The 10888-nt window shown below is 40.6% G+C and overlaps 1 protein-coding gene across 1 annotated transcript in view; it reads left to right on the forward strand.

The window, feature by feature from the left end:
- GNAQ (G protein subunit alpha q) overlaps nt 1-9116 on the forward strand; it is a 280233-nt gene extending 271117 nt beyond the window's left edge. Inside the window, exons 6-7 of the mRNA XM_061200324.1 lie at nt 2495-2648; nt 8528-9116. Of these exons, the coding sequence (XP_061056307.1) occupies nt 2495-2648; nt 8528-8718 (345 nt within the window). The 3' untranslated portion in view covers nt 8719-9116. The remainder of the gene's footprint in view (nt 1-2494; nt 2649-8527) is intronic.
- The last annotated feature ends 1772 nt before the right edge of the window (nt 9117-10888 follow it).

Raw genomic sequence — 10888 nt, forward strand, 5'->3', positions numbered from 1 at the left:
ATTCTGGATCTAGAAAATTGTGCTTGGTGAGCTCAGTTTCCCGGAGATTTCCTGGAACAGCAGTCCAAGGGTAATGCAGAGGAGTGTACTTGGCCTCCATAATGCTGCACTATGAAACTCAGGACACATTCTACATCAGGAAGGCAAAAGCTGAGCAGAACGTGTTAACAGCTTGGAGCCTTAGTCTTCATGGTCATCCTTCAAACATCATTCATTCAATTTCCTTTTAGAAATTGAGAGTGAGGTGGATCCAGGTATATCAATTAGAAGCACTTTTTTTTTAATTTTTATTTTATTATTAGTGTAGAGTTGATTAACAATGTTGTGTTAGTTTCAGGTGTACAGCAAAGTCATTCAGTTATACATATACATGTATCTATTCTTTTTCAAATTATTTTCCCATTTAGGTTGTTACAGAGTATTGAGCAGAGCTCCCTGTGCTATAAGTTTGGTCTTTGTTGGTTGTCTATTTTAAATGTAGCACTGTGTACGTGTCAGTCCCAAACTCCCAATCTGTCCCTCCCTCCCAGTCTTCCCCCCGCTAACTGTAAATTCGTTCTCTACGTCTGTGAGTCTGTTTCTGTTTTGTAAATAAGTTCGTTTGCATCATTTTTTTTTTAGATTCTGCATATAAGTGATATCATATGATACTTGTCCTTCTCTGAGAAGCATTTTATATATAATAAGAACCAGAAAAATACAGTTCAAACTAGCTTAAAAACTAAAGGGTACTTAATTGGCTCATGTTACCAAAAAATCCAGAGGCATAACCAAGTTCAGGCATGGTTTGACCAAGAAGTTAAAACCTGGTTTCTTTTTCTCCCTGTTGCAAGATGGTTGCTAGAAGCTCGAGGCTATACAATGCCTCTTCCATTTTCTTGATGAAAGCAGGGTTCTCTGTTCCAGAGCTCTTAGCAAAAATCCTGGGGTTAATTACACCGGTTGAGTAGCTTGGCTACACTGATGACCCGAAACCAGGGAAGCAATACTCCGAGTGACATGAGCCTGGATTCAGAGCCCAGCCCTGAATCAGCCCACGCACGTACCAGGCGAATAGGATGCTCTGGCTTAGACCACTGACCCACCTGGTAGCAGTGGAGGTGGGCTCAATCCCCAGCAGGCTTTTCCATTGCCCCAGACTTGGTCATAACACGTAGAACTAAGTCAGGGGGTTGGAGAGTGTTCCCTGGGAGAAGAAGTGTGCCCGTGCACCAGGGAAAGGAGGACTCTCCAAATGTGCTGCCTTTGTCCGTGACCTGAGGATGGGAATGATTTAGAAGCAAGTGTGTCTGTAGAAGGAAGCTGGTGAATAGATGTGGGCTAAACTAGGAGGCTCTCTAGCTATTGGCTGGTGAGTCTCAAGAGTAACTTTGATTAGTATCTTTGTTTTTAAGACCAGGCTGACTAATTCCTTGAGAATCCGTTGAGATTTTGTTACCAAGCGTGGCTTGATGATGGTTTCAGGTGAGAATAATTTCTCACCAACACTGAGGGTGGTGAGAAATATTACATTTTTATCTCCAAGTAATTACTATGTATATGTCCACAGTTCTGTATTAAAATTATAGTGAAACTTAGGGAGAAAGTGTGTTCTGATAAATAGGAAATGTGTGATCTAAAAATATTTTTCCATATGTTTTTCTAATCAGGGAATGTATATATTTGTAAAGTAAGTAGTAATAATTCTAAGAATACAGATGCACTTTGGGCAAAGAATTAAGTAACTTTGTGGGGGGGTTTTTTGTTGTTCTTATTTATTTTTGGCTGCGTTGGGTCTTCGTTGCTGCACGCAGGCTTTCTCTAGTTGCGGCGAGCGGGGGCTACTTTTCGTTGCGGTGCGCGGGCTTCTCATTGCGGTGACTTCTCTTGTTGCGGAGCACGGGCTCTAGGACACGTGGGCTTCGTGGGCTCTAGAGCGCAGTCTCAGTAGTTGTGGCGCACGGGCTTAGTTGCTCCGCGGCATGTGGGGTCTTCCCGGACCAGGGCTCGAACCTGTGTCCCCTGCATTGGCAGGCGGATTCTTAACCGATGCACCACCAGGGAAGCCCCCTAAGTAACTTGATTGTTATGAAATAGAACTAATAGTGAAGCCCCAAGTACACACAGCTTAAGAAATGCAAAATGAAGCCTGGTACTTTGTTCTTAATTCAGATCTTAAGTATTTGGCCATGAATGAATAATTCTTGGTGGACTTTTGTGACAGTGTGCCAGATGCATGATTCTTCAGCCTTTGATGATTCTCTTTCAACCTTAAGAGTTATTTCAGCAGGTGTTTATTATTATTATTCTCTTCCGATTGTCAACCTGAGAGTTTGCCTAATGAAAAGAGCTGCTGAGCCTTTTGCATGTAAATCCTGATAAAAGCTGCTACAGCCCAGCCCAGGGCCACAGAAACTGAATGCATACCAAAGATGGGTTGGACTTACAAAACAAACAATTCACAGACTGAGTAATCATGTAATTCACGCCTTGTTTTTCTGATGATTTTTTTCAGAACCGAATGGAGGAAAGCAAAGCACTCTTTAGAACAATTATCACGTATCCCTGGTTCCAGAACTCCTCAGTTATTCTGTTCTTAAACAAGAAAGACCTTCTAGAGGAGAAAATTATGTATTCCCACCTAGTTGACTACTTCCCAGAATATGATGGTAAGTCAGCACTCTTCCGCCCGCCCAGTAGCTAGGGACACGTTCCGCCCGCCTTCCGAGACCAGTGCCCGAGCCGACACACGACAGTGCACCGTCACTGCCTCTGCCCTCAGAAGCCTGCACGTTGTGATTGATGGAGTACGAATTCTTGTTTGTCCTGTCTTTTAACGACGACCTGAAATGTTTCATACCCCGACAATGCTGAAAGTTATAGTTATTTCAAAGCATATAAGAAGTTATTTTCTTTTGCTGTTCAAAGGAAGGGAACAATCCCCTAGTTTTGACTAATTGTGTGTCAACCGTTATAGTTCCCTCTTGATCTCCCTTTCGTTTGGTAACAGTCTGCCTCTGCCTCTCTCTAGAGAGAAAACGACATTGTGGTCAAGAGCCCATGGTCTGAAGTCGATCTACCCAGATTCAAATCCCAGTTCTGATATTTCCTGTTTGTAGAACCGTGATCAAGTCATTTAGTTGCTCTGGGCTTTAGGACCAAACTTATGTTTTGTACACTGTAATAGATAACATATTGTGACATTTTAGCCTGATGCCTGACACACGGTGAATATTTAGCAAATATTTACTTTTGGGGGGCTTCATGACCCCATGAAGCCCCATCATCCTAAGGGACGGCACCCATCCTTTAAGCTCTTCCTATAGCACTTAGGGTCTGTAGCACCCACTTCAGTACTCATATGTATGCACTTTGCATTATTTACTTCCTTTTTTTTTTTTTAATTTTATTTATTTATTCATTTATTTTTGGCTGTGTTGGGTCTTCGTTTCTGTGCGAGGGCTTTCTCTAGTTGCGGCAAGCGGGGGCCACTCTTCATCGCGGTGCACAGGCCTCTCACTGTCACGGCCTCTCTTGTTGCGGAGCACAGGCTCCAAACGCGCAGGCTCAGTAGTTGTGGCTCACGGGCATAGTTGCTCCGCGGCATGTGGGATCTTCCAGACCAGGGCTCGAACCCGTGTCCCCTGCATTGGCAGGCAGATTCTCAACCACTGCGCCACCAGGGAAGCCCTACTTCCTTCTTATAAACAAATCTTGCCTCCTCAACTAGACTGTGAAATCCTGGATGATCGGGCATGACACCCAACCCCTTCCGAGAAATACTTGTTGATAGATGATTGGTAACAAAATGCATCCACACGCAGCCACTCTGAAACAGGTGAAAGAGTCACAGCCACTGCCCTGTAAGAACTTCCGTGCCCAGTCCACACCCATCTCCCCATACGTGCTCAAGTCTAGGTTAGGAGTGGCTAACTACGGCCTGCCGCCTCTTTTTATATAAATCAAGTTTTATTGAAACAGCCATTCATTTATATACTGTCTGACCACTTTTATGCTACAACAGCAGAACTGAGTAGTTGTGACAGAGCTCAAGTGGCCCACAAAGCCGAAAATATTTACTCTCTGGTCCTTTAACAGAGAAGTTTGCCAAACCCAGATCTAGACGAACAGCAGGTAAGAGGACAAGCTCTGAATGTCACAGAGAACCAGCACTGCCACTTACCAGCTATGGTGCCTCGGACAAGTTTACTCAACCACTGAGTTTCTTCCTGAGTAAAAGAGAATTGAATGGAATCACCTATGTAAGTTACTTAGCACAGTGCCTGGCACAGAGAAGAGCACAAACCCAAAAGTACCTATTACAGAGGTGCAACAGTAAGAGAACGGGCTATTTTTTAAAAGTACATTATCAGCAAAGGGTACCTGGCTTGGATGTCAGCTCAGCAGTGTTTCTGTTTTGCAAACTCCCTCAATGGTAATTGCTTCAAAACTAATATTCAGTTTGGCCTCATAGCTTTCTCTGAAGACACAGACACATCGAGGATGGAGTTTTATTCATCTTTTCATCACACATGCATTTGGTATGGCGCTGCTCTCGGAAGGGGAACGTTACACGTTCAATGAAGTTCCCTTCTCAGATACATATAAGATTCTAAGCGTTGCTGACTCTACCATGTGGGGATGTTGTCAGGTATTAGAGATAGTAACTGTTTTTGGTAGCAGTGTGTGCCCATCCTCTGTCCAAGTACATTTTCCTTTGTGCTTTGAGGTTCCTTTAAAACGATACTTGCCCAGCCTAGACAGTGTATTCTCTTTTCCTCCTTTTACTTTGCCGCTCACCTGCCACCACGTCACAAGCGCCAGAGCCTGGAGTCCTCAGTGCTCCTGAGGAACTGTGGAAGGAAATAACTTTGTGTTAGTTCTCTCCCACGGCAACAGGCTGGCTCCTTAAACATGAGATCTGCCCAAATAAGATGGGCACGAAGCATCCGGCTTACACCCAAACACGCATGCTTGCCTCACACACCTGGAAGGAGAGGCTCTTTGTAGTTTTTCTCAGAACTTGGTGAGAATCCACGGATGGGAAATGACCCGCACCTCCCAACGCAGCACCCGCCTACAGGCCAGCATGTTTTCGTGATATGCTTGCACATGGGAGGACAGAGGCAGCACGGCCCTACAGAGCAGACCCACCGAGGCTCACGGTGCATGAGGCGGCAGCACGCACAGCACACCGGGGTTGGTTTCCTGCAGTACGACACGTGTTAGGAGTACTGTTCTCCCTCTCTGTGCAGCGTCTTCCTAATCTCTTTACACATCTCCTTTGGCCAGTAATTTCCCCAGATATCCCATCACTATGAGCGTGAGCATCTTCCTTCTAACATGTGCCCATTGCGACTATCTTTAAATCCCAAGATGTTTTTTACTGTCCATCTCCCCCAGTAATACACGTAACGCATACAGGAAACTTGGCCGTGGAAAAAGAAAGACAGACACTGATTATTATTCATAAAGCAAACACAGCTGTCATTCCAGGAGACTTCAAGCCCTTGTAAGATGAGCTAAGACAGAAAAAATTCTAGGCCCACTCTGCAGTGATATTTTTATCATAAACATGTTTATAGTATTCTAAATTTCACACTTCCACATTTCTGCACTTACAAGGTCTTCATTGTAATGAATGCCATTTCTGTATTTCTCTTCGGGAAGGAAAACTACCATTTCTACATGGACTTGAATTGCAAAATTGTCCATAGAGACTATGGAATTCTGTTACTGCTATGATGGCTATAAGGATTTCTTTGTAGTTTATGTTTATTCAAATAGCAAATTATGCTTAAAAACATAACAGGCTCCAAGTGCTCTTCAGTGAACTTGAGTCTTGTTCTGATATACTTTAGAGTTAGAAAAAAAAAAAGTAGACCTTTCTTTCCCAAAAAGAATAAGTACAAAATTCATTCATAAGCCAGAAAGATAGTGTTCTTTTATGAAAATGAGAGGCTGCACCAGTTCTAACAATCTATTAGTCCTGGTTTTAAATATTTTTATTACTGCTATGGAATTATTAAGTTAACAATAAGTACATCGAATAAGCTAGGACATTAAGTGATTATATATATTACATATTTGTAATTGTGGAAGTTTTTAATTCATTATGATGCCAGCCTTCTTAATCACTGACAAAAATTTCAATTCTGGGCTCTGAAGTTAGAAATTCAAACATTCCTTTTGTAAATTGTACAAATGAGAATGATCCGTTTTCATGGCTCTTTCTCCCAGTTTCCAGCAATGTTGGATATAAAGTTATTTGCAGTAAGATTGGTTTGAAAAGTTTTCAGGTTGGCTGTCTGAAACTCACGGTGCATTTTGTTAGAATCTGCAGGCCCTCGGTAGAAATTTCAAAGATTTCTTTGTCCCAACCAGTAGATAACAATACTGATAGAAAAAAATCTAAGCTGTGACTCCCGAGAGGGTCTTCTGAGAGAGGAGGAGTGGAGGCTATAGCACAAGACCTTCTTTCATGGTACAGAAGCGGAAAAAATGGGAGAAATGCCGATGTATAGTGCCACAAAGACGCATATGATAAAGGTGCTCAATCCTTGATAGGTGGTGGTGGTGTTTTAGTGATCTATTACGCTCTATTGAGATATAATTCATATACCATTTAAAATCCACCCATTTAAAGCATATAATTCAGTGCTTTTTGGTATGTTATGTTAATTTTTTTAATTATGGTAAAATATATGTAACGTAAAATTTGCTGCCATTTTAACCATTTTTAAGCATGCAATTCATTGATATTATAATTACACTCACAGTGCTTTGCAGCCATCACTATTCCCACAACTTTATCATCACCCCAAACAAATTCTGTACTCATTAAGCAATAACTCCCCTTTTCTCCTCCTCCTAGCCTCTGGTAACCTCTAATCTACTTTCTGTCTCTATAAATGTGCCTAATCTAGGTACTTCATATAAGTGGAATCGTACAATATTTGTCGTTTTGTGTCTGACTTATTTTACTTGATATAGTGTTTAAGGTTCATACATGTTGTGGCATCTATCAGAACTTTATTTTTATGGCTGAATAATATTCCATTGTATGTATATACTACCTTTTGTTTATCCATTCCTGTTGATGGATCCTTGGGTTGTTTCCACCTTTTGGCTATTATGAATAATGCAGCAATGAAAATTGGTGTACAAGTATCTGTTAGAGTCCCTGCTTTCAATTCTTTTGGGTATATACCTAGGAGTGGAATTGCTGGCTCATATGGATAAGTCTGTGTTTAGAGTTTTGAGGAACCATCAAACTGTTTTCCATTTTACATTCTCAGCAACAATGCACAAGGGTTCAGATTCCTCCACATGCTTACTAACACTTGTTATTTTCCACTTGATTTGATTATAGCCATTCTAGTAGATATGAAGTGGTATCTTATTGTGATTTTGATTTGCATTCCCTAATGATGTTGAGCGTCTTTTCATGTGCTTATTGGCCATTTATATATCTTCCTGAAAGAAATATTTATTCAAGTCCTTTGCCCATCTTTTTATCAGGTTGTCTTTTTATTGTTGAATCGTAGAAGTTCTTGGTATATTCTGAATATTTACCCCCTTAGCAGATATGTGATTTGCAAATATTTTCTCCCATTCTGTAGGTTGTCTTTTTTTGTCATTCTTTTTTTTTTATTTTTTATTGAAGTATAGTTGAATTACAATGTTGTGTTAATTACTGCTGTACAGCAGAGTGTGTAGGTTGTCTTTTTACTTTCTTGATGTCCTTTGATATACAAAAGTTCTTAATTTTGATGAAGTCCAATTGATCTGTTTTCTCTTTTGTTGCCTGTGACTTTGGTGTCATATCTAAGAATCTGTTGCAAAATTATTAAATAAGTTCTTCATATATACTGATAAATGTACCATAATCCTTCTAAGACAGTGCTTGGCACATAAGAGACCCTGGATAAATGTAAGAAAATGTAAACCAACTTTTTAAATCATCACACGTAGTGAATAGAATTCTCTTAAATGTGGTTTGCTCAGAAACACCAGAAGTGAGGCTACAGAGGACAGCTGTAGATGGAGCAGACCTTAAGGAACAGGTTTTGTATTCTGAGAGAGATTTCAGTCTGGAGAATGTAAAATGATCCATCATGGAGTGGGGGAGGGGAGACACAGGGGGGCAGATTGACAAGAGAGCCTGAGGCAGTTATGTTGTACCCATGCTTATCATGCAGCTGAAACCAGCGCAGTTAAACTCAGTCCAACAGAAGTAAACTAATCACACCCCTACTGAAGATTCTGCTGTGGCTCCCTATCTCCCAAAGAATCAGAGCTAGACGTAGCCTGCCCTTCAAGCTCTCTGCCTGTTTTCACCTAATCACATTCTGTGGATGGATGGAGATGAATGGATGGGCAGGTAAAGTGACAAAGAGGAGCAATTACACATAGTAGTGTTGAGGAAGATGCTTATAACAGATCACATCTGCACTGAAGAGGTCTTTGTGAGCATCAGTAAACATTTACTGAGCAAATGCCTTAACAGATCAGCTGACAAATGTCCCTTTCCTCCCTTGGCCAACAGGACCCCAGCGAGATGCCCAGGCAGCTCGAGAATTCATCCTGAAGATGTTCGTGGACCTGAATCCAGACAGTGACAAAATTATCTACTCCCATTTCACATGCGCCACAGACACCGAGAACATCCGCTTTGTCTTTGCCGCCGTCAAAGACACCATCCTCCAATTGAACCTGAAGGAGTACAATCTGGTCTAATTGTGCCTCCTTGACACCGCCCTTCCCTTCCCTGGTGGGCTATTGAAGCTATACAAGAGGGACTGTATTTCTGTGGAAAACAATTTGCATAATACTAATTTATTGCCGTCCTGGACTCTGTGTGAGCGTGTCCACAGAGTTTGTAGTAAATATTATGATTTTATTTAAACTATTCAGAGGAAAAACAGGATGCTGAAGTACAGTCCCAGCACATTTCCTCTCTTTTTTTTAGGCAAAACCTTGTGACTCAATGTATTTTAAATTCTCAGTCATACACTCACAAAGAGCTGTTTCTTCCTCTCTCTCTCTCTCTCTCCCCTCTTCTTTTCTATTGAGCAAAATGAAGCTGATTTTCTTTTTCCTAACCCATCCCTTCCTCCTGATTTTTCCCACATTACAATGGCCTTTATCCTAGTTCCATTCTTCGTCAAGTTTTTCTCTCAAATGATAGTCAGGACAATTGTCATTCAATTTAAGCCATCAACATCAGCTTAATTTAACAGTTTGTAGTTTTTGCTGAAGGATTATAAGTATTAATACTGTGGTTTTAAGTGTATTGCTCTGGATACACACGTAGAGGTTTTTTTTATACAAATATATTGTTTTGCCTCACTTTGGGCTGGGACAGTGGATGCCCATCTAACGGTTAAGTGTCTTTTTTTTTTTTTTTTTTTTTGGATTTCTACCTTCAGCCACAGCTTGGTTGCTCAGTGAACTGTACAGAAGTCAGTAAGGCAAGGGCCAAGACACACAGAAGTCCTTTACTTTGAAATGCCATGTGCCATTGTCCTTCCTCCTTTCCTTCCCTTTTTTCACCCTGCTTTCCTCAAACTGCAGATGCCAAAAAAATATGCCAAGAGACACTACATTATCCCAATGGCTGCTACCCAGATCCTTTTCATAGGTTGCTCTTAATTTTTTTTTTCTTTCAGTTCAAACTTTTCCTCCCTTTTTTTTTTTTTCCTAGTGTTTGGGCCACACTTTTAAAAATGACTTTTATTAATGGGTATGTGTTGCCAAAGCTGGCTTTAAAAAAAAAAAAAATTTTAGTAAGAACTTAAAAGATAAAAGCCAGTATCTTAAAATGTAAGAAAGTAAGATTGTGAAGCCTAATATGTTTGGCTGCGAATGAACCTGAAACACCAGTTGCCAAACAGTTGGTCACTGTCAGTCTGACTCTCACAGTCCATCCTTTTCTTTGCCCTTAAGATCACATTGTTTTGTGTCCACGTTCCATGTTGAGCATCTAACTCGGCAATGTGGAAAAGCTGTCCTGTGTGATACCCCATGAAATCTGCTTTTCTCTCTTCATTTGAAGCCAGCTTTACTCTCTTTGTGTTCTCTAAGGTCAAGTAGGTCTGCCAAGAACATTGGTTGATGATAGTATTATTCTGACACCCTTAATTTGCAGAATCTGAAGTTACTGCTAGTTTACCATCTTTGGGATCTTAAACTGGTGACTGGCTGAGTTGAACTTAAGGAAGATTTGTGGACCGAAACTCAAAAGTAACCTCTCTGTTCTATAGAACATGTATTTATATAACTGAACATCGTAGGAGAGAGATCTGGAATTCTATATGTGCAATTTTTCAACCAATGCAAAAAACACAGCACATGTATTGATGAGCTTCTGTCAAGCAGTTTGAGTTGAAATATGATTTAAGAAAATAAGTCATGACTGTTTTAAACCTGCTGGGAAGTTAGAATTAGGCCATGATGCTGGTCTCAGTTTAACTACAATACTATTTGGCACGAGTCTAAACTTTCATATAAATCACTCTTTTGGAACAGTAAAGGAGAGGGAGAAAATCAATGGCTTATCAGATGAGTACCAGAGTTACTAAGTAGTAATGGAATGTTCCCATTCTTTACTCTCCCAGCCTCAAACTACACAGGTTACTTGCTTTTTTTTTTCTCCTTATTCAGAAAGCACCTGTAATTTACTTAAGAAACAGACTGCCTGTAGGTATAGTGCAATTACGAATGCTCTAATCATTGTACATACATCTCTCCCTTGATACTGCATCATCCATACTGGCTTTGTAATCATTAATTTTTTGGCAGATTGAATGTGCTGTATTGATATGTATCTATGTAATTGTATTGTGTGTCTTATAGCTAATTCACATTTTGAATAATGTTATTTTATTTACTTTTTTAAGAGAGGAGA

The sequence above is a fragment of the Eubalaena glacialis genome, chromosome 9 (assembly GCF_028564815.1).
Source record: "Eubalaena glacialis isolate mEubGla1 chromosome 9, mEubGla1.1.hap2.+ XY, whole genome shotgun sequence".
Classification (NCBI taxonomy): Eukaryota; Metazoa; Chordata; class Mammalia; order Artiodactyla; family Balaenidae; genus Eubalaena; species Eubalaena glacialis.